Here is a 27,580-nt window from a genome sequence, read left to right on the forward strand (position 1 = left end):
GAGTGCAGGACTGATCTTTACCTCCTCTGGGTTGTATTTTACTTCCCCTCTACCCTCCCAGAAGGGTAATTCAGCTTCCTCACTCTCAGCTGCTTTTATCGCGAATAAAACCCTCTGTTCCCCTCTGTAGTAGGGTTTTAGGGCATTCACATGAACCACCCTCCTTGCTTGGTTCTCCTCCTGCTCTATTAGGTAGTTCAGGTCTGACATCTTGGAAATGACCCTATATGGTCCTGCCCATTTGAGCTGCAGTTTATTCTCTCTGCAGGGCCTAAGCCAAAGCACTTCCTCTCCTGGGTCAAAGTGCCTCTCTCTAGCTTTGTGGTCATACCATGTTTTCTGTCTGACCTTCTGAGCTTGCAGGTTTTCTGCTGCCAGCTCTAGATTTCTCCTTAGGTCATTCATCAAGGTGTCTATGTAAGTCACAACGTCTTGTGGGTCATCCTGGGTGACCTGCTCCCAAATTTGTTTGATCAAATCAAGGGGCCCTTTCACCCCTAAGTGTGCAGCAAACATGTCAGAGTGCCCCCTTTGTAAGATCATGGGGCGATACTTTTCAGGTACCACCAGCTGACTTCTGATCCCATCTCCCCCTTTTGAGATATTCCTCAGGGTTTCTCTATATAAAATCCCCTTTTTCTCCAGAAACCTCACTGGGGTTTCAGGTGTTAGCTGGGCGTCAGTCACCTGTTCAAAACACTTTTGGAGAGTGGCATCTGCCTTTTGCTCCTGTCCAAATCTGCTGTCTGTGGTTAAAGTTTCCACCACAGCTTCTGAACTCCCCTCTGCTTCCGTCTCTGGCTCATCAATACCCCCCTGAACTGTCCCCGTGGTGGCTTGTGAACGTGTAATCACTAGCACCCGTTTCACATGTTCAGCCAGGTCATTTCCCACGAGCACGGCTGCTGGCAGAGTCGATGAAATCGCTAGCCGCCAAACTCCCCTCCAGCCTTGAAAGTTGACAGGTACCTCTGCTACTGGCAGAGAGATTACCTGCCCCTCAATCCCTGCTACCTTCATGCTCTCATTTGGGATTATAAACTCCCTAGGAATAATATCTGGATGGCACAGGGTTACCTGGGAACAAGTGTCCCGCAGCCCCCTATACTGACGGTCAAGTATTCCTACGTCCACCCCGGCTGTCTCAAACAACTGAGAATCTGTTTTCACCAGCAAGCAGCGCTTTACCTCCACAAGAGGACCATTTTCCTCAGCCTGATCAGCAGAGGTAGCTGTTCCAGACTGAGTAGCCATGGCAACAGGCTCCCTCAGTGAGACTGAGCCTTGCTCTTTCTGGACACAGAACACAGCTTTTGGCTTGGTTCCACTAGACTCCTGAGGCACCATTCCTTTTAGCTGCTTCAATTTCTCACACTCTGAGATTAGATGACCCTTTCCCTGACAGAAATAGCATTTTCTGGTGTATTTTGATTCTCTCTCATCTTGTTTTGGTTTTCCCTCCAAAATCTGAGGTCTTAGTTTCATGTCTGAGGGCTTCCCTTCACCATGGGCCCCTCCCCCTTGCTGGCTTTTCCCTGGTCCCTGAGAGTACTTGCTGTAGGTTTCTTTGGGTTTACCCACATATTTCCCCTCACCCAAGGGCTTTCTTATTTGGGAAATAAAATCTGCGATCTCTGCGGCTGTTGCCACGGATTTCGGTTTCCTTTCCCTCACCTGGAATTTCAATTCCCCATGCAGGACTGAATAGAACTGTTCCAGTGCTATCAAGTCTTTAAGCTGCTCATAGGTCTCTGTTCCCTCCTGCGATAGCCATTTCTCAAGCAGCCTCACCAATTGGGCTCCCACTTGGGTAAAAGTCTGTTCTGGTTTCTTGGTGAGGGACCTGAATCTTTGTCTCAGCTGCTCTGCATTTATCCCATGTCTGGCAAACACCAGTTTTTTAAACTCTGCAAAATCTTTCATCAGTTCCTCAGGCATCTCGGCATAAACCTCAGCCAGGCTACCACTGATTAAAGACCGCATGATGGTCATCTTCTCAGTTTCCCTCACTGAGAAGTCCACAAACGCTCTTTCCACTAAGGAAAAGAACACCTCAGGACAATCTCCCTTGTGGTACACAGGGAATTTCTTCAGGTCAGCTTTAGACAATTGGCCTCCCTCAGAATCCCTATTGTTATTATTGTTCTGGTTCATCATTTCCAGTTTTCTTAACTCATACGCCATCCTTTCTTTTTCCAGAGCAATTTTCTCTCTCTCTAATCTTTCTTCTCTTTCCAATCTCTCTATTTCAAATTGCCGCTGTTTCTCCCTTTCCCTTTCTTCTCTTTCCCTTTCCTCCATTTCAAATTGCCTCATCCTCAGTTCATGCTGTTGGGCTATGAGCAATTTTCTAAGTTCTGGGTTCTGCTCTCCTGTGCTGTCACCTTGCACTGAGCCAAATTCATCCTCAGAACCTTGGTCAATCTGGGGGTCTTTCACTTCACTCATTTCGGCCATCTGGCTTCGAGTCAAGGGCATAATCCCCCCTCAGAACAGGCTGCTTTAAAAAGTCAAGCCTCAAAATAAAACGACCACTTTTTTCCTTCTTGCCTCAGAACCAGCTCTCCCTAGAGATTGCTGCTGTTCTTCAGCACTAAACTTGCAACAGTATCGAGTCAGAGCCTACCCCCCTCTGCTGGGCCTCTCAGCTGGCAAGCTAGCTCGCTGTTGCTACGCAGTTTTGCCTCAGCTTTTTCCCGCCAAAACTAGGCTGCCTCAGAGCACCTTAATCTAAGTCTCCCCAGTTGGCACGTTCTTCTACTAGCGCACCTCCCCGTGAGGTACACCTAGAAGATTACCTACGCGCCTCAGACTGTCCCTGACTAGACCCCCCTTGCTCTGGGCACACTTGCCAAGGCTTTGCTGGACCACTGGACAACTGGACCAGTCGTATCCCACACGCTGGACACCAATCAATGTGACAAACCCAGACCTACTGGGATCTGCCACACTTTCACTAAGCTGCCACCAACCATTCCCTACAAGAAGTCACACAGACCAGGGATGGATTTTTAAACAATAAAAAGAATAAGGTTTATTTAATTACACACAGGGAAAATAAAATAATCAGGTGAATAGGATAAAGTAACGTGGCTTACTCTCACTCATACAAGCATACAGTTTGGTTCACCCAGAACCCTTAACTTGAAGCACAGACCCTGAACCTATCAGTTCTGGCTAACCAACAGACACCTGAACCTATCAGGTTGGTACTCTGACACACAGTAGTACCCTGTCTGACACACTGACTCCCACAACAGCTTCTTCTTCCCAGCTGCTGCTTCGTCACAACCCAGAGTCTCTCCCAGTGTCTCTCAGCATCTCTCTCTTCACCACACAGGCATCACATATTTATACAGTACAGCCCCTCCTCCTGATGTCCCGCCTTCCACTCCCCATAGGATGGAACTTTCCCTCCAAACCCATGACAGACAGGTAACATCAGTGCTGTATGTAACAGCGTGCTCGCGCGTCCTCCCCCCACTTTCCCTCTTCTCCTCCTCTTGCCGCCGCCCCCCAAGCCTCCCACAGTCGGGCGATCAGGTGTTCGGCGGTTCCAAAATGGCTGCCGGACGACCGAATTGGCCGCGCGCAGTGTTTTCGCGCCCTCCCCTCGCTTACCAAGGGCGCGAAAATGGCTGCCGCTATGTAGGAAACTTCGCTGAACTGTAAGTTTAGGGCCCATTGGAACGCATTAAACGATGTTTAATGCGTTCCAGTGGGCTTTTACGTTCCGTTTAGCGACGATTTCACATAGTGAGGGTTAATCCAGAACGGATTAACCTCGCTATGCGGGGCACCACTGTACAGTGGTGCCTCGCATAGCGAGGTTAATCCGTTCTGGATTAACCTTCACTATAGCGAAACATCGCTGAACGGGACAAAAAAAGCCATTGGAACCATTCCAAATCGGCCCAAAACTCACCGTTCAGCGATGCTTCCGGGGTCCGGCAGCCATTTTCGCGCCCTCGGTAAGTGAGGGGAGGGCGCGAAAACGCTGCGTGCGGCCTTTTTGGGCGTCCGGCAACAGCTGATCGCCCGAAGGCAAGAGGAGGAGGAGGAAGAGGGAAAGGGGGGCGGATGCACGAGCGCACGCCACTTCCTTTCCTCCATCTGCCTGCCTGCCTGCCTGCCTGCGTTCCTCCCCAGCGGCGGCAGAAGAGGGAGGAGGAGGAAGAGGGAAAGTGTGGGGGGAGGAGGACGAAGAGGGAAAGGGGGGCGGACGCACGAGCGCGCGCCACTTCCCTCCCTCCTCCTGCCTGTCTTGTCGCCTGCTTTTCTCCCCGGCCAGCACGGCCCCGCATCACTCTCTCGGCGGCGGCTCTTTCCGACGGGCCCCCTACATGGAAGATCGGTAAGCGAGTTTTGCCCATTGGGGCCGATGCTATGCCTCCACATTAGCGATCCCGGAAGAGGGATCGCTATGCGGATTCGTCGTTATACGGTGCGCTCGTAATGCGAGGCACCACTGTACTTGTTAAACTGTATGTGAATTGTTTCTACAAATCATTATGTTTTGATTCTGGCAAGTCAGTAGAGGTTGCCTGGCTGGTGATCTCCCTTCTAGCTGTTGCTTTGACATATCCTCCTGGCCTTTACCACCATTTCTAGACTTTGTCATGCTGATAGCATCTAGTATCTTCTTTCTTTCTCTTTTCTAATATTTCTTCAAGTCTTTGCAGACCTCTGTGAGGACATCATGGGCCCCCTGGATGTCTGCAGTCACAGGTTAAGAACCTATGGTTTGAAGAGTGAAGAAGACCAGCTATTTTATATGATTTATGTGTCTTTCACAACTCTTAACATTTTTTTTCAGGGACTATTGTATGTCTTCTTCCTGGAAATACTAGTGTATTTGTTATTAGCTAGAACAGAGTTATCCAACTGAGACTAATACTGGGACTTATTTAAAACCACATACTCCAACCCACTGGCAGCAATGTGGTCTCTTGGATAAAAAGTGTCTACGTAATATTGGTTGTACATGGAAATGGTTGGAAATCATTTTTCGCTGTTGGAAAAACGGAGTGCTCCTCATATTTCACCCTAACCCAGCAACTACTTTAGAAATGTCTCTTCACATTCTAGTTACAAGATGTGTACTTTCCTTCTACATTTCCCCAACAGCTGTCTTGTGTTATGCTCAGTACTTGCTTTTTTGCTGTAATTCCTCTAGGAAGCTCTATGGTCTACGTTATGTCCGCCCCAAGGTTTTTCAAGTGGATTGCTGGCAGAATAAACTGTGTCACAAACTTGCCAGACTGCAAGTGCCCCAACACATTCAGCCTCACTTAATCTGGACCAAGGTGACATCTATTGCCTTTTAAAGAGGTGGCCCACTGTTGCATATCTGCAAGGCCACTACATGCTCCCAAGTATCAATATTCAAAGAACATCGCATATGTGATGCCAGCACATGAAGTGATGCAAGTTTTGGCAGAGTCATTTTTACTGACATCAACCCCTTTAGTGACATCAATCCCTTTTCCGGTGGTAAGGTTGCTAATCTCATGCAAGTACAAGTCACAGAGACCCTGTAGAAGGACAGTTTGCTTGCATGTAGCTGTGCTTCTTTGAGAAGTCATCTGTGAGTCACACAATGTGCCCTCTCAGCTTGTGAATATCCATGTGGATATGTATGAATGTGTTAGAGTGACTTGGGGTGCCACCAAACCTCAATAACTCAGCTTTCTAAGATTGCAGAATAAGGCTGGGCAGATTCAAAACAGTTCAAAGATTTGAATTCAGAGATGACCACTCAGAGAAATATGGTTACAAGTAAGCAATGTGTTGCTTACCTTAAATTAGTCTCCAATTTAAAAAGTTCCTGCTTAGTAGAACAGAACATCCCAATGTCCTGATCTACTAGGTGGCTACTAGGAGACAGTGTGGAGATTTCTTTAACAATGAAAAGATACACAGTGCTATAAAAATCAGGAAAGGGTGTGTGTTTGAAATACTTTCAGTTTCTTGCCATATATGCATAGGATTATTCACTGCCTTTAAGAAGGCTTCAGACTCCACTGTGTGAATCACTCCTTAGTGCCTTTTTGTGTCCCTTTTGGGGGCGGGAATTGGGAAGTCTTGGCTATGCCATCCAGGCTGTAGCAGTAAATGGCAAAAGTTTTGAAAAATCCTCCACAGTTATAACGCTACGGTTGTGTAGAAATCAGCTGTATGAACAAAACTGTATATTTATATACCTGTATTTTTCGCTCCATAAGACGCACCTTTCCATAAGACGCACCAGTTTTTTAGGAGAAGAAAACAGGAAAATATTATCTGTTTTCTTCGCTCCATAAGACGCACAGACTTTCCACCCCCCTGTTTTGTGGGGAAAAAGTGTGTCTTATGCTGCGAAAAATATGGTATATGGGTTGTACAGTGGACCCTCGACTTACAGACTTTTCGAGTTACAGACTTCTCTGGCTGCAAAATTTAGATTCGACTTGCAGCCAGAGAATCGACTTACAGACCAGAAAAAAACCAAAATGGAATAAAAATATAATAAAAACCACTGGTTATGGGATTAATCGGTTTTCAGTGCATTGTAGGTCAATGGAGATTCGACTTACAGACTTTTCGACTTGCAGCCACCATTCCAATACGGATTAATTCCTTAAGTAGAGGGTCCACTGTATCTAGAAATCCATCATTGTGGTAAGTAAAAAGCTGCAGTTGTAAAAGATGATTTCCATGTGTTTCTAGTTATGGCCCATATTAGGTTAAAGTTTTTTTATGACACAATTGCTGCTCATGTGTAGGAATTTGTGGCTTCAAGCCAATCCTTATATGGACACACTGGTTGAAATCCAGGCGGGACAGAGTGGTAGCAATTTCAGACATTCATGACTTCTTCCTTGTGCCCATTCCACAGCCTTCAACAGCTTCCCTACAGCAAAGGGATCCCAACATAACTTCAGGACCTTTGGAGGGGTGAAATATAAATTTTTAATTTTCAAAGTAACACATATCTCTAAGAAAATATTATTCAAGGTTATTTATTCGTCTGAAATGCTTGTTTTCTCCCCCCCTTTTTAATGTAGCCCATCTATCCCACTTTTAGAAGATATGACTGAAAAAGAGAGATATGGTCTGTTTGAACAGCTTACTCTGCAACTGGAACACTACAAGGTAAATCACCAGATTTTGATATATATATATATATATATATATATATATATATATATATATATATATATATATATATATATATATATATATATATATATATATATATAGGAACAGGGATGGAGGGTACAAAAAGAAAGAGGGGATAGGGGAGAAGGAAAAATGGTTTTGGAGGATAGGAGAACATAAAGTATACCATCATCCAATCAATTCATATTACTAATACATATCAACTTTTTGCGTTTTCACAGTTTAATTACCCTGCTTTTATCATTTAATTTTAATTTTATTCTATGTTATTCCAACATTTTCTGGTAACTGCTGCCATTTATACAATACATCCCATCGTTCGGTTTCTTTTTGAATTGAACAGTCTTTCAGCCCATCTGACAGAATATCCATTTTTTTCACTTCCCATATTTTCACCATAAGATTGTCTGGTTTTAGTATCTCTGCCTCCTTAAGATTTTTGTCATAATGCTTTTTAATTTTGGAAGCTGCATGGGTCACTGGATAACTCTATCGTATTCATGTTACCTACTGTCATGTCTAATACAGACAATTCTAAAGTTTGTACAACTTCATTTAAGTTTTGTTTGGCATCTACTGTCCCCTCTTTCGTCCCTTTCATCAAATCTTCTATTTTGCTAAGACCTGCATTCACTCGCTGAAACCCTGTTATTATTATCCTTTGTATATTAATCTGCCATTCCTTTTCTATTTCTTGCATCACTATTCCAGAACTTTGGGATTGAACAGACCAAGTCTCCATTTGTTCTTTTGAATTTTTGGGGTCCATCTCAGGCTTTAGGGTTTGTATAGATATCACAATAATCACCCCCTAGAAATCCTTCCACAGTTTTCACAATTTTATCAAACCCCTCATCATAAACCTCCCCTTAGATCTCCCTCCAATCTTTATCCAAATATTGTAATATAAAAATCAACTTTTAGCCCAGCAAATACAAAATCAAATAGAACCGTGGCGCAGTTATTTCTTCTTCTCCTGATTTCAGCAAGCTTCTATTATTAGACTCACACGCGGTCTGCAGTCCGACAAAACAACAATCACAGAGTCTCAAACTGTCCAGTAGATTGTCCTTGAAGCTCGTCTTGTGATCTTCATTAACCCCTTAATGCTCCTTAGTCCAGATGGCCACGTCAGCTCCTTTCTTCTCCCGAAAACCACCAAATTCTATTATTTATAGTTCACAAAGTCCAGGGAAGGCAAAGAGAAACTTATTCCAGCCACACTGCATCTACCAAACTCACGTCTCTTAAATCCAGTCAGACGGTGTTGCTGTCTGGGATTCTTTTCCAGAAACATAAGATTTATTTTTTGGTCTCAGACTCTCGGCTTTAGAATCAGCCTGGTGTTTTAAGAGTTCACTTAGCTTTAGTTTCGCTTTTGAGTCAGACTGATAAGATAAACCCTCCGCCGCTTTTCTTCTTTCAGCCAAATATTTTCATTCTTATTTCAGCTTAATGAGGCTGTTTCATAAATCAGAAGCTTCGGCTTACTTACTTGTTATATATTATTAGTTTATATTGATTGCTGTCCTCTCCCCTGGTAAAGGATTCCTCGCGGCTCAGTGCCAAAAATGGCGCCCGCTCCAGTCCATGCACAGTGATTTCTTCAGAAGAAAAAAGTCTGGGTCTGCCTCCCTTTCTTCTCCTTCTGCTGCTCACCATCTGCTTCAAAGAGACTTCTCCTAGACTCTCCTTTGATCCCCATTTCAAAAGGGGGATCCCAGACCGGAGGGTTCCAGTTTTTCCAGAAAGCTCTTCTCTGGAGTTGCTGACAGCACTGCAACAAAGCCCTGCCTTCCTGATTAATTATATTTTTAGGCTAACTAAGAAGTAGAGTTTTCTAAAGGGCGTACAATGTACAGTGGTGCCTCGCTTAACGAGTGCCCCGTATAACGAAAAAATCGCATAACGATGGCTTCGTTGCCATCGCTTTTGCGATCGCACAACGATCTTGCCTATGGGGAAAAATCGCTTTGCGATTTTTCCCCATAGGCACCATTTTCCCCCAGCTGAGCGGCGGGAGCTTTGAAGCCCCGCTGCTCAGCTGGGGGAAAATGTCGGCAGTGGGCTGTGGCCTCGGAAGGACCCCGAAGCCACCGTCCCCTGCCGACAATTCCCTTCCGAGCTCCGGGGACAGGCTGGGGGGTGGACCGGGGAGCTTGAAGCCTCTCCGCGCCGCCTACCCCCGCTGTTCCCGGACTTCTGGAAGTCCGGGAACAGCCTGGGTAAGCAGCGCGGAGAGGCTTCAAGCTTCCCGATCCACCCTCCAGCCTGTCCCCGCCGCTTAAAGCCTCCTTGCGCCGCCTACCCAGCCCGTTCTCGGACACCTAGGTGTCCGAGAACGGGCTGGGTAGGCGGCGGGGAAGGCTACCGGCATCGGGGACAGGCTGGGGGGTGCACCGGGGAGCTTGAAGCCTCTCCGCGCCGCCTACCCCCGCCGTTCCCGGACTTCTGGAAGTCCGGGAACGGCGGGGGTAAGCAGCGCGGGAAGGCTTCAAGCTTCCCGATCCACCCTCCAGCCTGTCCCCGCCGCTTAAAGCCTCCTTGCGCCGCCTATCCAGCCCGTTCTCGGACACCTAGGTGTCCGAGAACGGGCTGGGTAGGCGGCGGGGAAGGCTACCGGCATCGGGGACAGGCTGGGGGGTGCACCGGGGAGCTTGAAGCCTCTCCGCGCCGCCTACCCCCACCGGGAACGAGGAGGCTTTAAGCGGCGGGGACAGGCTGGAGGGTGGATCGGGAAGCTTGAAGCCTCCCAGCGCTGCTTACCCCCGCCGTTCCCGGACTTCCAGAAGTCCGGGAACGGCGGGGGTAGGCGGCGCGGAGAGGCTTCAAGCTCCCCGGTGCACCCCCCAGCCTGTCCCCGATGCCGGTAGCCTTCCCCGCCGCCTACCCAGCCCGTCCTCGGACACCTAGGTGTCCGAGAACGGGCTGGGTAGGCGGCGCAAGGAGGCTTTAAGCGGCGGGGACAGGCTGGAGGGTGGATCGGGAAGCTTGAAGCCTTCCCGCGCTGCTTACCCCCGCCGTTCCCGGACTTCCAGAAGTCCGGGAACGGCGGGGGTAGGCGGCGCGGAGAGGCTTCAAGCTCCCCGGTGCACCCCCCAGCCTGTCCCCGATGCCGGTAGCCTTCCCCGCCGCCTACCCAGCCCGTCCTCGGACACCTAGGTGTCCGAGAACGGGCTGGGTAGGCGGCGCAAGGAGGCTTTAAGCGGCGGGGACAGGCTGGAGGGTGGATCGGGAAGCTTGAAGCCTTCCCGCGCTGCTTACCCCCGCCGTTCCCGGACTTCCAGAAGTCCGGGAACGGCGGGGGTAGGCGGCGCGGAGAGGCTTCAAGCTCCCCGGTGCACCCCCCAGCCTGTCCCCGATGCCGGTAGCCTTCCCCGCCGCCTACCCAGCCCGTTCTCGGACACCTAGGTGTCCGAGAACGGGCTGGGTAGGCGCCGCAAGGAGGCTTTAAGCGGCGGGGACAGGCTGGAGGGTGGATCGGGAAGCTTGAAGCCTCCCAGCGCTGCTTACCCAGGTCGTTCCCGGACTTCCAGAAGTCCGGGAACGACCTGGGTAGGCGGCACGGAGAGGCTTCAAGCTCCCCGATCCACCCCCCAGCCTGTCCCCGCCGCTTAAAGGGTAACCGCAGCGGCTACCCCAGCCATGGCCGGACTCTAGGGAGTCCAGCCATGGCTGAGGTAGCCACCATGGGTCAGATCCAAGCCGCGGGGGGAGGGAAAAAACCGGATAATCCGTTCCAGTTGGAACGGATTAACCGGTTTTCAATGCATTTCTATGGGAAATGGTGCTTCCCATAACGATGTTTTCACATAACGTTTTTTTTTCTGGAACCAATTAACATCGTTATGCGAGGCACCACTGTATTATAAAATATCTGGAAGTTGAGTTCTTCAGTAATTGTCATGGGTTGCTGACAGTTGTTAACAGTGATCTTGTGTGTGTGTCTAATCCAGGGGTCAGGGAACTTTTTTACCTTTTACCCCCCAAAAAATGTATATACGCCAATGTAACGACCTCCTTCCACCTCACAAAGGAAGGTCGCTACGTCACCATACTTCTACACTTCCGGTAGACTGCCACCAACCATTCCCTGAATTGAGTCACACAGACTGGAATGGATTTAAAAATAAAAGAACTAAATGTTTATTGATTGGTACACATGGATTGGTAAAACACAAATATCATGTAATCAGGTAACGAAAGGCTCAAGCTTATACAGGCTCTCCACACGTGTTCACACAGAACCCCACTCCTTCTCTCCCTCCCACCTAAAACATCCACTTTCTATATATACAACACAGCTCCTCCTCCTGATGTCCCGCCTCCCGACCACTATTGGATGATAACTTTCCCTCCAAACCCTTGAAGGACAGGTGACATCAGAGCTGACTGTAACACCTCCCCCCTTTATAAGTTGTTTTTGCGGGGGAAAGCTAGATTGCTTTTCTCCCAAAAACAACTAGGAGCAAAATCAACACATTATAACTTTATAACATTGCATTATTCACAAACTTACCAACACTATGCAACATATACTTAAATTATTTCATGTATCAAAACAATTATACTTACATCTCCATTGTTCATCTTTATTCATATACATAACCCCATTTTAATCAACATGTATGCATAAACATTTAACCCGTACGGGCCACTATAGTCCATAGTCCATCTGGTCGTCTTCATTCTTCTGGTCTTCGGGATAAGGCGTCAGCCACACAGTTCATCGTCCCTTTGACAACCTTAACCTCGAAGTCGAAGTCCTGTAACATCATAGCCCACCTCATCAGTTTGCTATTGTGGGTTTTCATTGTCTTTAACCACTGTAGTGGGGAGTGGTCCGTGCAAAGAACAAAATGTCTCCCCCAGATGTAAGGCGATAACTTCTGGACTGCAAAAACGATGGCAAGACACTCCTTCTCCACGGTAGCTAAGTGTCTCTCTCCTTTCTGGAGCTTTTTACTAAGGTAGGACACTGGATGCTGGTCTCCGTTGTCATCGGCTTGGCACAGGACAGCTCCTACCCCGGTGTTGGACGCATCTGTGTACACGATGAACTCCCGGTCGAAGTCTGGAGCACGCAGCACTGGATGGTGGATTAGCGCCTCCTTCAACTTCTGGAACGCCTCCTCACAGTCGCTGGTCCACGGGACGTGGTCATCGGTCTTCTTCCTCGTCAGCTCGGTTAGCGGCGCTGCCATCTCGCTGAACCTAGGGATAAATTTTCTATAGTAGCCTATCAGACCAAGAAATGATCTGACTTTCTTCTTGGTATTGGGTCTAGGCCAATCACGTATTGCCTCTATCTTGGCTTCTAGGGGTTTGATCACTCCTCCCCCTACCATATGACCCAAATATTTGATCTCTGGGCTACCCAACTGACACTTGCCTGCTTTCACTGCACTTAACCTCTGCAGCTCTACTTCTAGGTGGTTCAGGTGATCTTCCCAGGTGTTACTGAAGACCCCTATATCATTGATGTAGGCTACTGTGAAGTCACTGAGACCTTCTAAAGTACGGTCCATCAGCCTTTGGAAGGTAGCTGGTGAATTCCTGAGGGCGAAACTGAGGACACGAAATTCAAACAAACCGAAAGGGCTGCAAAAAGCGGTTTTCTCTTGATCTCTTGGATCAATCCTCACCTGCCAAAATCCCTTTACCAGATCTAATGATGATATGTACCGACAACCCCCTATGGTCTCAATCAGGTTGTCTAATCTGGGCATGGGGTAGGCATCAGGTGTGGTCACTAAGTTTAACTTCCTGTAGTCAACGCAAAACCTGACACTCCCATCTGGTTTATCCACAAGTACTATAGGAGAGGACCAAGGGCTAGAAGATGGAACTATGATATTCTCCCTGAGCATCTCATCCAACTCCTTACGCACCTTGTCCTTATAGGGTCCTGTAACTCTGTATGGGGGTACTGCCTGCGGGGGTGCATTCCCTGTATGGATCCTATGCATCACTCCCTCAGCTATCCCAGGCTTATTTGAAAAGACCTTATAATATTTGTTGATCAGCAATTTCAGTTCTTGCTGCTGACCTTGGGTGAGTGCCGGACTGATCTTCACCTCCTCTGGGTTGTATTTCACTTCACCTCTACCCTCCCAGAAAGGCAAGTCAGCTTCCTCACTATCAGCTGCTTTCATGGCAAATAAGACTCTCTGTTCCCCCCTGAAGTAAGGTTTCAGAGCGTTAACATGCACTACTCTCCTGACTTGGTGTTCCTCATTCTCGATAATGTAATTCAGGTCATTCATTTTTGAAATGACCCTGTATGGTCCTGCCCAATTTAACTGTAACTTGTTCCCTTTGAAGGGTTTTAACCACAACACCTCATCTCCCGGGCCAAAGTGCCTTTCTCGTGCCTTGTTATCGTACCAGGCTTTCTGTCTAGCTTTTTGTGCTTGCAAATTTTCTGACGCTAACTCTAAATTTCTCTTCAGATCATTCATTAGCGTGTCTATGTAGGTAACTACATCTTGGGGATCATCCTCTATGATCTGTTCCCAATTCTGTTTAATCAGCTCCAGTGGTCCCTTCACTTTCCTCCCAAACAAAAGTTCAAAAGGACTGAACCCTGTGCTGGCTTGTGGCACTGATCTATACGCGAACAACAATGACTGCAATTTCTGATCCCAGTTGTTCGGGTTTTCTGCCAGGTAAGCCCTGATCATTCTCATTAGGGTCCCATTAAACTTTTCCGTTAACCCATTACTCTCAGGATGATACGCGGTGGCTTCTTTGTGTTGGATTCCACAAATTTGCCATAATCGTTTCATGAGCTTAGAAGTAAAAGATGTTCCCAAATCTGTTATTATTTCCGAAGCGAATCCCATCCTAGACATGTACCCTACCAAGGCATCAGCCACTGTGTTAGTTTCTATGTTACTTAGGGGAATGGCTTCTGGGTACCTCGTGGCATGGTCCACAATGGTAAGGATGAATCTGTTCCCTCTCTTTGTGGCCTTAGGCAATGGCCCCACAATGTCCACCCCTATGCATTTAAATGGCGTTGATATCACGGGTAATGGGCATAACTTAGCTTTGGTTCTGTTGCGGTTATTCCCCTGCCTTTGACAAACATCGCATTGTCTGCAGAACTCCTTAATCTGCTTCCCCATCTCAGGCCAATAAAAATTTTGTGTGATCCTGTGCTTAGTTTTATTTACTCCCAAGTGTGCAGCAAATATGTCAGAGTGTCCCCTTTCTAATATCATCTGGCGATATTTAACCGGCACTACTATCTGACTTCTAATCCCATCTCCCCCTTTTGAGATATTCATTAGTGTCTCCCTGTATAATAATCCCTGTTTGATGTGAAATCTCTCTGGCGTTTCTGGTGTTAACTGGGTTTCTGTCACCTTACCAAAGCAATTTTTAAGCGTGCCATCTTCCTTTTGCTCTTGTGAAAATGTGCTGTCTTTGGGTAATACCATTTTAACTGCTTCATCTTCGTGTCTACCCTCCTCTACTTTCAACTCCTGTTCCTCAGTAACTTCCTGAACTGTCCCTGTTGGGTCTTGTGAACGTGTAAGCATTAACACCCTCTTGACATGTTCAGCCAAGTCAGTTCCCACAAGCACGGCTGCTGGCAACTCCGATGAAATTCCAATCCGCCAATTGCCCCTCCAGCCTTGATAACGCACGAATACTTCAGCCACTGGCAGAGAAATTACTTGTCCTTCTATCCCTTTAACTTTTAGGCTCTCATGTGGGATAATATGCTCCTTAGGAATAATATCAGGGTGACAAAGAGTCACCTGGGAACAGGTGTCCCTTAGGGCCAAATAATCATGATCAAATATCCCTATTTTAACTCCAGCAGTCTCAAAAAGTTGGGAATTCGTCCTAACTAAAAGACAGTACTTTATTTCAGCCAGAGGAATACACTCCGCATCCCCCTCAGCTGCTGTATCAAGTCGTGCCGGGGTCGCTATGGCAACAGTCTCTCCCAGTGGAGAAGAACTTTGCTCCTGCTGTACACAATAAACAGCTTTTGGCTTGTTCCCGCTCAAATTTTGAGGCAAATTTTCCTTTCTGTGTTTTAGTTTCTCACAGTTGGAGATCAAGTGGCCTTTTTCTTGGCAAAAGTAACATTTTCTGTTGTTTCCTGAGTATTTCTCATCTATCTTTGGTTTTCCCTCCAAAATCTGAGGTCTCTGTTGTTTATGGTCTGAGGGCTTCTCTTCAACATGGCTACCTCCTCCCTGCTGACTCTTTACTTGTCCCTGAGAGAACCTATTATAAGTCTCCCCTGTCTTCCTCACAGTTTTGCCCTCAGAATATAGTGGTTTTCTGATCTGAGATATAAAATCAGCGATTTCCGTGGCCTCTTTCAGAGTTTTCGGCTTCTTTTCTTTAACCTGGAATTTTAATTCCCCATGTAGGATAGAATAGAATTGTTCCAACGCTATAACATCCTTCAATTGCTGGAATGTCTCTATCCCCTCTTGAGACAGCCATTTTTCCAAAACCCTCACCAGATCGGATCCTAACTGTGTGAAAGTTTGGTCTGGCTGTTTGGTAAGTGATCTGAACTTTTGATGCAACTGTTCAGCGTTGATACCATGCCGGGCAAACACCAGTTTCTTAAACTCTGAAAAATCTTTTAACATCTCTACTGGCATCTCGGCATAGACCTCAGCCAGGCTTCCACTAATTAAAGACCTCACAATGGTCATCTTTTCTGACTCCCTCACTGAGAAATCTATAAACGTTCTTTCCAGAAGAGAAAAGAAAACTTCAGGGCAATCTCCCTTCCTGTAAACTGGGAATTTCTTCAGGTCAGCTTTTGACAATTTGCCCTGATCACTTGGATTAACATTATTGTTATTATTTTAAATTCATTACTTCCAACTTCCTCAGTTCAAATGCCATCCGTTCTTTCTCTATATTTATTCTTTCTCTCTCCAATTCAAATTGTCTTTGTTTCTCTCTTTCTCTTTCCTCCATTTCCATTCTCATTCTCTCCCTCTGTGCCTCTATTTCCCTCACTCTCAATTCATATTGTTGGGCGAAGTGCATTTTCCTGAGTTCTGATGTCTGTTCCCCAATATTTTCTCCCTGCACTGAGCCAAATTCTTCTTCAGCCCCCTCATCCACCAGTGGGTCCCTCAGTTCCCCCATTTCTGACGTCTGACTGCGTGTTAGTGGCATATTCTAACCTCACAAGGCTTTTTCCCAATTTCCAAGCCTCAGAATAAACGCACACCACTCTTTTTTTTCTTTACTTAGAGTCTGTACTGTACACTGTTGCTGTCCTTCTAGCACCCCCCAGCTAGAAACAGTAACCAGGCAGGCTTCTGCCCCTTTCGCTAGGCCTCTCAGTAAACAGAGTGAAATCACTTTGCTCTGTCTGTGGTACCAATCTTAATTTCACACAGCTCTGCCTTTCCTCAGGCTCTGCTGTTCACAAATGGGACGTTCCCTCAGCGTAGCTGTCTTTTTGGCTTCAGCCTTGTCCCTTCAGAGCTTCACTAAACTCAGGACAGACCAGCTCCACTACCGCCTCTGCCTTCTGGGCACTTTTCCCGCCAAAAGGTTACCTCAGAGCTTCCCTGTCTAGTCCCAATCTGAAGTTTCAGCGCCCCTCTACTAGACCTGCTCCCCGTGAGCCAGATCCTAGAAGGTTACCCACGCTTCGCCTCAGATTTCCCTGACTAAAAACCCTTGCTCTGGGCACGATTCAGCCAAGGCCTCACTGGATCTCTTCGTAATCCCACAAGCTGGCACCACTTTTATATGTAACGGCCTCCTTCCACCTCACAAAGGAAGGTCGCTACGTCACCACACTTCTACACTTCCGGTAGACTGCCACCAACCATTCCCTGAATTGAGTCACACAGACTGGAATGGATTTAAAAATAAAAGAACTAAATGTTTATTGATTGGTACACATGGATTGGTAAAACACAAATATCATGTAATCAGGTAACGAAAGACTCAAGCTTATACAGGCTCTCCACACGTGTTCACACAGAACCCCACTCCTTCTCTCCCTCCCACCTAAAACATCCACTTTCTATATATACAACACAGCTCCTCCTCCTGATGTCCCGCCTCCCGACCACTATTGGATGATAACTTTCCCTCCAAACCCTTGAAGGACAGGTGACATCAGAGCTGACTGTAACAGCCAACATTACCCCCTTGATTCGAAAGGAAGGAAATCATACATTGTTTGAATTAAAAATATTATTGAATCTACACAGGCTGTGTACCGAACTAGCAGGATGCATCAAATTTGATAAAGATGTGCACTATTTTTGCTGGAACACATTGCACTCCAGCCATGGTGTGGTATAGGGAGTAGTAAGGTGTCCAACATGCCTAGCATGCCTTTCTCCTGTTTAGTGACTGTTTCCTCCAGTGTAGAGCTCCAAATACTCCTCTTTGCATTGGACTGCATATACTGTATATTGCTCCTGTTATGTTTTGATGTCCGATCTTTTGGTTGGACTAATCTCTGCCTTAGTGTGTTTGTGGGTTTGAAGTGCACAGGTATGTGGTGTTTACCAAAATCCTGTTGAGCTTTTCAGACACACTCGCCATGTAAGGAACGATTAGGTTCTTCCATCAGCTTTGGGTCTCAGACTTTTCCATTGTCCTCCTGGGTCAGGACATTGCCTTGTTAAAGGCCCATTTTGGATAATGACAGGCCTTGTGAACTTAATATTTGGGTCCACTGCGTTTATGTGGTCTGTGAAGGCACTTCCTGAATCTTGATCTTCAGCCAGGTGTCCTCCATATATGTGAACCAGTGGGTTGGAGTCACTCAACACTGGTGGAGGCCTTAGATAACACCTGCCGCCTATTTATCATGCTGCCCTTTCATCTATCCTCAGAAGGATTAGGGACACACACAAGAAAGATCACTGTTAACAATAGTCAATGACACATGACAATGGGTGGAGAAGGACTGCGGGATTATCCCTCACCCTCAGTCCTTTGTCCTTCTTATGAGCCTCTTCAGACCAGGGGGAAGTGAAAACAACCTGGCAGATATTTCAGGGATCTACCAACTCTCAGACTGAAGAAGCTGCTTGGGTGAGTAGTGAAATATTTCCGTCCAGTTGCCATGATTCAACTTCAAGATAACCACACCTGGATGCCTGAGAATCTTCACAAATGTATCCTAAAATGTAAAATGAAAACACTGAAACAATGAACAGAGGAAGCATGAAATACAACCAAGACAAAACAAGTAGCGAAGAGTGAAAAATACTGCAGCACTTAAAAGCAGCAGCAACCCAGAGAAGCGACAAGACCTAAAACCAGTAAACGCAGTTATAAGAATTTCTGAGAAAATTAAAGGGACACAGTAATATCCCTTTAAGGCACATCACAGAAAAAGAGAGGTTCTGATCCTTTAAATCTCAAAGTTTTGTTACTTAGAAAATTTTTGTTAATCTGACAATAATCTTTGTGTTAATAATCTAAAATTTGGTATTCCCAATTTATTTGACACGTTTGTAAGATTTCAAGTTGATCTGATAACATTACCAAAAGCAATTTAGAAAATACTGAAAATTGACACATTTACTCCATTTTCTCTTTCTAAAAACATAAAGTGCATGTCAAAATTTGGTGAAAATTACTCATGTACTTTTATTCAGGGTTCTCAGGGAAAGAAATCTTTCATTGGCTTGGTGAATTTGTAAGGAGAACTATTTTTTATCCTCTTGAGGCCCCTCTTCAACTGCTTTCTGACTCCTACTTTCCCAGCACTCCTCACCTCCAAGTGAGCAGGCTTAATACAAGTATCCCACCTACTGATCCCTGTTTCCAGTCTAATTACTTAGATGTTAAGTAAGTTTTATCTAAGAAAGTTCTTTGCTTTTGTATACTTGCCTGTTAGTATGTGACTTTTATGCCTTTGGTGTTGCTATTTCACTTGTCTCTTTCCCCACTGTTAGTTAACTTTACCTAGATGAACTCTATCTCTATGTACACCTTGAAAATGTAGAATTAGGAATGTTAGCTTACTATCAAGTAATAATTAATTGTTGATAAGTAGTTGATAAGAAGATAATTTGTTGATAAATGGCTGATAAATAAATGCCTGACGGTCGGATTCCGAAAGATCTCCTGTATGGAGAATTAGTGCAGGGAAAGCAGAGGGAGACCACAGCTGCAATAGAAGGATATCTGCAAGTCAGGATTTGAAGGCCTTAGGAATGGACCTCAAGAGATGGGAAACCTTGACATCTGAGCATTCAGCCTGGAGGCAGGCAGTGCAGCACGGCCTCTTCCAATTTGAAGAGACACTGTCCAGCAGGCCTAGGCAAAGAGGTAGTCCCGAAACCAGCAAAATCAGGGAGCTGGTCAGGGGACAGATTGTATTTGTCTTCAGTGTGGAAGGGATTGTCACTCTCGAATTGGCCTTCTCATCCATACAAGACGCTGTTCCAAGACCTCTATTCAGAGCGCATTACCATAGTCTCTCGAGACTGAAGGATGCTTATAGATAAATAGTATGTTTCTTGAATAAGTGGTATATATCTTTTAGACCAGTCCCCCGTAACAGATAGAGTAGAGAAGTCATAGAGGTGCTACTTTGAATCCATGGGTTCCATGTAGTCCTAAACCTTTTCAAAAGTTTCCCCCCAACTTTCTTGCCATACTAAACTCCTTCAAATACTTTCTGTTTTCAACCCTTACCAAGACAAATAAGGATCACCTTTGAAAATATTCTCCCCCTTCCCTGGAAATCTCTTGTCATAAACACATTTTGTATAAAATATGATTGCTAATGGAAAACAACCTGAGGTAGTTGGTCTGATTACTCAGATTTTATGGAGAGTAGTAGGTGTTATTAGCATGTGATTTCTTCTTTCTGCTTCAGTACTAGACTGAAGTAATATGAATTAATTTAACAGGTGTGTCTCAAAGTTTGAATAATTTCCCAATTTAAAATTTAATAATAGTTTCATAGGCATATGTGGAGGCATTTGTGGATGAGTGTGTCTAATTAATTAATTACAACCTTTTATCTTTGGCATTTTCCCCAGCGCTATGTGTTTCCTCTCATGCATCCTTGAGAAGAATCAGTATCAGCTTTCCTATACCACCCAGAATAGTGTGTTGCACTAATTCTTTTATATAAATAAAAGAAATAAATAATAAATAACTAGTATTTTTCTTCCTGTGGTGCCATTTTCCTAGGGTGGTATAGTGAGTGGTTCAGGTGGAAAAGTGCTAATCATTATAAATCACACAACATTGTTCTATATCAGTATAGTATTTTATATTAGTAGCATTCAGATTTTAAATCCATGCAACCCATGTTTAGTCCAAACATTCATTTAGATATATACTCCTTTCTTAATCAGGTACCTTACTTGCAGTTGTGCTGCTGTTGCAGATTGTCCAGTAGATGAAGAATATTGTTACAATTGAGCACTACTCTTGCTCAATTCTTTCTTTACATAAAGACCACAGCATTTAGTTTTTCAGTCTGATTGTGGCTGTGCTTATGTGCTGATTGAATTACTTTCCATAAAAGTAGGGTATATGGTTCAGTTCTAGTATTACATGTAGCATTAATAAATGTTCTAAGGCCTTCTCTTCTGCATGTCGGCTTTAGGAAGAACTCTGTAGCCTACAGCTGCATTTGGATAAAAAACACAAAGAAGAGATAGAGTCTTTAAAGAGTTCTCTCAAACTCCATTACCAAGAGAGCCTCGTGAAGATGAAGATGGATTTGTCAGAGAAATATATCTCTGAAATTGAGGAGCTGAAAAGAAAACACTGTTTAAATCTTGAAGAGCTCCGTGCCCAAATTTCAGAAGAGCACCTCAAAGGTAAGATAGTGTACCTCATTATTAAACTGGATTTTCAATTGCCATGCTTATATTAAATGGAAAAACTATGCTCCTTGTGAACTAATGAGTACAGTGTTTGAAAGTGTCAAGGAAATTGCAGAGTGTGCAGGTTCTCCAGTTCTAGAGGACTCAGACAACATAGTTTCCATCACCAAAGTCTATTTACAACTATACAAAGACAGACAAGCCAGCAGCATCTCTGCATCTGAGTAAATGAGCTCTCAGAGCACTTGAGTACAGCATAGCATAGGCTCTCAAACTGAACCAAATTGTACATGTATCCATACAAACATATAGTCACAGTAGCCAATGGGAAATGACATCAGATCGACTTCTTGCATCATCTGCCTATACAGCATGACTCTTCACTTTTTCCTCATTAATTGCACCTGCTGTGCTTAACCACATATCTATTTATTTATTTTATTTATATCCCGCCTATCTGGTCAAGCGAGGACCACTTATTTGTGTTAATAAGTTCTAACTGTGTTACAATAGCAAAACCTTGACAGAAAGGTATCACGTGTATTTTGAATTTTCTTCCCCTTTGAAATTGAGTCGTTGTAGAAATTCACACTTGAATGAAGTTCTACACATGCACGTATATTTTCATTCTAATATACAGAAGTAAAGTTTCTGGATTTTTTTCTGGGGAAAATGAAAAAGGGTCAAGTTAAACATTTTCATTATTTATTTTCACATCATATGCAAGTTTATTAAATTTAAACTTGCAATTTAAACTTGCTTTAGTAACACGAATTGTTCTCATAATTCAGTTAGCATACTTAGATAATTTGGTGTAATTATAAAATTTAAGCCTATTTATAAGAAAAATTATGAATTATACTAACAAGAGCTACGAACTACACCTTATGTGTATATGTGTTTTGCCATCTGAGAAGTATGAAGAAAAATGAATGCAGGAAACAAATTCTTCTTTGTGACCTCTGAATCATATTCTGGGTGATCCGCGCATGAGCACAGCCTCATCAGAACCTTGTAGAGCTTCTGTGATCAGAAAGAAACATGTTAGTATAGGCCCCGCTCCCCCACTATATGTACCTTGGCACCAAGACTCTCCCCTCAGTTTTCTTTCAGCTGCCACTTTGAGAGTCTCATTTGTTGCTTCTGTGAGTTTATTCCTATAGGAAAGAGAAATAGACTGTGTTGTGGTTTTTTCCCATTATAAGTTCTTTCCAATTATTACTTATCCATTTTTTCTGGTTTCTTCCCTGGCCAGGGCCTTTCTGGCTGGGGCCTTCCCCACCCCATTCTTTTTATTCATGGTCTCTACAGGCCCATTTAAACATTTCATCATTTACAATAACAAATTTCTCCTCTCCGATGGCCACACTTAAGTGTATTTTCAGCCTCAGAGAGGCCCACTGCGTTGTAAGAACTTCAGACATGGTGTCATTTGTAGACTGCTTTCCAGGCTTAAACTCAGTTTCTAGGAGGAATCTCTCCAGCCCAGGAAAACCATGGCATAGCCCATCTGTAAATTAGTGCCCCAGTCAAAGGCTATGGACAAGGCTGTCTCAGAGACCACTAAACAGTATCCATTGGCTACCCCTCCCATTCTGAGGAACAAACTGCTCCTTCAGCATCAATGTTGACCTTGGCCAGGAGGCCTTGACCTCCCAAGGCAAAACCTTTGGCATAGTCACAGTGACGGCCTTCCTCACTACTCACAAAGGGAGGTCATCACGTCACTTTAAAACCCTTCACTCTTCTTTACTGCCACCAACCATTCCTTAATGAATAATGAGAGAGTATTTTGGCATAAAGTAAACGTTCTGCTAAAAGTCTGAATATGCTAGAAATTTCTGTGCCAAAACATTTGTTCTTGCCTATTGTTGTGCAGTGGAATGCCACCTTTTCCTGAGTGGTTCTCATTTTTTTTATTTCAAAGGAGTATAAAAAAATGAGAGCCAGTCCTCAGGAAAAAGTGACATTCCACGGCACAACGATGTAACACTATGAATTAAACCTAGTTTGACAAGGAATAATCCCTCTTCAGATATCAGTGCATGGATGAGGAGGAAGAGGACATGGACTTCACTCCTCCTCTGCCTCAGTATTGCCTGCTGTTTGAGAATTTTTATTTTCTTGCCTGTAGCAATTTGCTGCTGAAGTTTATGTTGTTAGTGTTGCACCACATCAGTATTTACAGTAAGATTGTGGCCATTGTTCTAAGGCTGGGAGTTCTAAGGCCATTGTTCCATTATGGGTTTTTTTTTATTCTCACAGTTTGTGGGTTTTGATATGTAGTATTATAAACCACTTTTAGGTTTTTGGAATGGTTAGTGGTACAGAAATGCCTTAATAAATAAATATTTTTAAATGAGTTTTTTATTAAAAAAAGAGATGCCTTTTCAGGTACATGGGCCCTAAACTATGTACATTTATTTCTTCAACAATGCAGAGATTTGGGGTGCTGGACTCCCATGTAGTTCAAAATTTTGGTATAACTTTTGTGCTTCTAAAAATGTAACTAGAAATCATAAATAGTTGATTCACACACTCCTCCCCCACAACCTGCGTCAGTCTCCTAGCATGCCCCAACACCCTCCCCAGCTTGCCACATGGAACAATCATGATAGGAGAGGGGGCTGGCTGGGGAGTCACCATCAGACTATTGGCTGCTACACTGACAACAACAGGGCCCTAGCTAAACCTGAGACCCAACTTTCTCAGGCCACTTCCTGGAAATGAATAGCAACACAAGCTGGATGGATAGATGGAGTGATAATAAACTGTGTACAGTGGTACCTCGCTAGACGACCCTGCTGTATGATGAATCTGCAGGACGATGACTTTTTTGCGATCACTATAGCGATTGCAAAATGATGTTTCCTCTGGGGGATTTTCGTTTGACGACAATTAGGTCCATGCTTCGCAAACCATTTGTTCGCAAGATGACAATTTTCACAGCTGATTGTCGGGTTCCTAAAATGGCTGCCCTGCGTTTTCCAGACCCATGCTTCGCAGGGCAGCCATTTTAACAGCTGATCAGGGCTCTCAAAATGGCTTCCCTATGGAGGATCTTTGCTGGACAACAAGGTAATTTCCCCATTGGAATGCATTAAACCGGGTTTCAATGCATTCCAATGGGGAAAGGCTTTTCGCATGATGACGATTTCGCTTAACAGCGATTTTCCCGGAACGGATTGTCGTTGTCATGCGGGGCACCACTGTATAACCAAAACTGCTGCTCAGATTTCTGCAATTCATGGGAGAAATATAAAGCTTCGAAATACATCAGAAGTCAGTATGGTATTCTAAGAATCAGAAAGACATTTCCATTGATTGGATTCAGATAGTTCTATATCTAGGGAACATTGACACTATACTCATGTTTTGGAGTTGTTATAGCAGTGTATGTGATACCTTCCTTTCACTGGAATATTAAGTTTATGAATTGTGCAGTCCATAAGTCTTTGTTAAAAGTAAGAATTTTACTCAACTTCTTTATTTATTTTATTAGATTTATACCCTGCCTATCGAGACAGATAGTCTACTCTTCTAAGCATTTGTACCGTTAAACTAAGATATTTAATATAACTTTCATTTTCATATGAATAAGCTTAACTCTTCTGTTGTCACAATTGAAGTCCCAGCCCCACTTAAAAATTGTATTGTTTACAGAAATTGCGAAACTTGGTCTACAGAATGCTCAAGATGCTGCACGACAAATAGAAACAAAAGTAGCTGAACGACTCTTGGCATTAGAAGATGAATGCAAGACAAAACATCATGTTCAAGCTGAAATGCAGTTGGTTTCCATGCAAGAAGAAATAGAAAAACTGAAAAGAGAAAATGCTGATTTAAAGAAAATGAGTGTGCGGCAAGAAATGCATTTGAAGCAGGAGTTTGAGCAGGTAGTTTCACATATGTAAAATATGGAGGCAAATTGAAATGTTTTTCAAGAAAATAATGTGCTCAAATATGGCCAGGAATACCCTTTATCAGTCATACTGTATTTTCAGAAGAAATAAGAATTGCAGTTGTACATTCCAGTAATCATGCTTAGAAACCCCATACACTACCCTACCACTTTGATGTCTTCAAACTGAAGAAGCCTGTGAGCTGACAGGCAGTTTTTGGTACTATATATTCGTGAAGGCTTTCACGGCCGGGATCTAATGGTTCTGGGTTTTTCAGGCTCTTTGGCCGTGTTCTGAAGGTTGTTCTTCCTGACGTTTCGCCAGTCTCTGTGGCTGGCAGTTTTTGGTACTCTTGACATTCAGCAGTTCTTGCTGTCACAAATTAGAGTGGAGAAGCAGATTGTCTGAGTATGGGTAAACAGTACATTTTTGGATTTTCAGCACTACAAATATTATTCTCTATTATGGGAGTCCTACCTCTCTTACAGATACCTAAATCTGATGCACTTGAAAGAAAACTTAGAAGGCTATGAGACTTAGCTAGGCGAGATTCCACCAAAGAATCCTGTTCCTGTCCCAGTGCTAGCTGGGAGCTTACTTCCTGAAGAAGAAGCTTGAGTGGAGCTAGGCCCAGATAAACCTCAAAGCCTTCAATCTAGGTATTTCTCCAAAGTGTATCACATTTAATGATAGTAATTGTGCGCCGTTCACTTCTGACTTATGGTGACCCATTTCAGGGTTTTCTAGGTAGAGAATATTCAAAAGTGGTTTATCATTCCCTGCTTCTGGGGGCATCCTGGGACTGTGAAAGTGACCAGGTTGGCAGTTCTCCTTGGAGGCACAGTTGGGAATGAAACTCCCAAATTTGGCTCCATAGCCAGATACCTAACTCACAGAGCTATTTAGCCAGCTGACAGATTTGGGTGATTATATCACATTTAGGTGTTTGTAAACTGCTTCCTCCCCTTCACAGATTGCTGCCTTGTCATGGTGAAGGGGCTTGAGTAATTCAGAGAAGCTATGGGCTATGCCGTGCAGGGACACCCAAGATGGACAGGTTATAGTGGAGAGTTCTGACTAAACACGATCCACCTGGAGCAGGCATTGGCAAGCCACTCCAGTATATTTGCCAAGAAAACCCCATGAACAGAAACAAAAGGCTAAAAGATATGATGCTGGAAGATAGGCCACTCAGGTTGGAAGGCGTCCAACATGCTACTGAGGAAAAGCAGAGGACAAGTACAAGTAGCTCCAGAGTTAAAGAATTGGTTGGGCCAAAGCCGAAAGGACGCTCAGCTGTGGATATGCCTGGAAGTGAAAGGAAGGTCCGATGCTGCAAAGAAAAATACTGCATAGGAACCTGGAATGTAACATCAGTGAATGTTGGTAAGCTGTATGTGATCAAACAGGAGATGGCAAGAATGTCACCCATTGACATCCTGGGCGTCAGTGAACTAAAGAGGACAGGAATGGGCAAATTCAGTTGAGACTATTATCATATCTACTATTGTGGGCAAGAATCCCATAGAAGAAATGGAGTAGCCCTCATAGTCAACAAAAGAGTGGGAAAAGCCCTAAACGGCTTGGGCCCTGGATACCTGAAGGACCGCCTCCTTCCATATGAGCCTACCCGGCAGTTAAGATCTAGCCAGGGGGCCCTTTTGAAAGAGCCATCCCTCAAGGAGGTAAGAGGGATGGCTTGTAGACAAAGGGCCTTCTCGGCAGCTGCCCCCAGACTATGGAATGCCCTCCCGACTGAGATTCGTCTGGCGCCGACACTGATGACATTTCGGCGCCAGGTCAAAACCTTCCTGTTCCAGAAGGCTTTTAACTGAAATAATATTAACTGTGGGTCTGATGGCAATTTTATATATATTTTAATTGTATTTTAATTGTACATATCTTTATTGTATTTTAAATGCTGTAAGCCGCCCAGAGACCTTTGGGTAGTGTGGGCGGCATATAAATTAAATAAATAAATAAATAAATAAATAAATAAAAGCTGTACTGAAATATAAACTCAAAAATGATAGAATGATTTCAATATGAATCCAAGGCAGACCTTTCAACATCACAGTCATCCAAGTTTATGCACCAACCACCAATGCTGAAGAGGCAAAAATTGACCAATTCTATGAAGACTTACATCACCTTCTAGAACTGACACCAAAGAAAGATGTTCTTCTCATTATAGGGGACTGGAATGCTAAAGTAGGGAGTCAAGAGATAAAAGGAACAACAGGTAAGTTTAGCCTTGGAGTTCAAAACGAAGCAGGGTAAAGGCTCATAGAGTTTTGTGAAGAGAACAAGCTGGTCATCACAAGCACCCTTTTCCAACAACACAAGAGGCGACTCTACACATGGACATCAACAGTTGGGCAATACCAAAATCAAATTGATTATATTCTCTGCAGCCAAAGATGGAGAAGCTCTATGCAGTCAGCAAAAACAAGACCTGGAGCTGATTGTGGTTCTAATCAATCAGCTTCTCATAGCAAAATTCAAGCTTAAACTGAAGAAAGTAGGAAAAACCACTGGGCTAGTCAGGTATAATCTATACCAAATTCCTTATGAATACACAGTGGAAGTGACGGATCAGATTTAAGGAACTCGATTTGGTGGACAGAGTGCCTGAAGAACTATGGATGGAGGCTTGTAACGTTGTATAGGAGGCAGCAACAAAAACCATCCCAAAGAAAA

General features: G+C 44.4%; 1 protein-coding gene and 1 long non-coding RNA gene across 11 annotated transcripts in view; one reads left to right on the forward strand and one right to left on the reverse strand.

The window, feature by feature from the left end:
* PCNT (pericentrin) overlaps nucleotides 1-27,580 on the forward strand; it is a 315,970-nt gene that overhangs the window by 46,438 nt on the left and 241,952 nt on the right. For all 10 annotated transcript variants that reach the window (XR_013537759.1, XM_078378579.1, XM_072976792.2 and 7 more), the window contains 3 exons: nucleotides 7,047-7,134; nucleotides 20,756-20,972; nucleotides 24,642-24,874. Coding sequence is in view for 9 of the 10 variants with exons in the window: in XM_078378579.1 (XP_078234705.1) it covers nucleotides 7,047-7,134; nucleotides 20,756-20,972; nucleotides 24,642-24,874 (538 nt within the window). In the remaining variant the exon portion in view is untranslated. The remainder of the gene's footprint in view (nucleotides 1-7,046; nucleotides 7,135-20,755; nucleotides 20,973-24,641; nucleotides 24,875-27,580) is intronic.
* LOC144583814 (uncharacterized) lies at nucleotides 17,023-23,242 on the reverse strand. Its single transcript, XR_013537775.1, has 2 exons — nucleotides 22,056-23,242; nucleotides 17,023-18,304 (listed from the first exon to the last, which is right to left on the reverse strand). It is a non-coding gene; the product is annotated as an uncharacterized LOC144583814 (long non-coding RNA).

Source organism: Pogona vitticeps, chromosome 1 (assembly GCF_051106095.1).
Source record: "Pogona vitticeps strain Pit_001003342236 chromosome 1, PviZW2.1, whole genome shotgun sequence".
NCBI classification, from domain to species: Eukaryota; Metazoa; Chordata; class Lepidosauria; order Squamata; family Agamidae; genus Pogona; species Pogona vitticeps.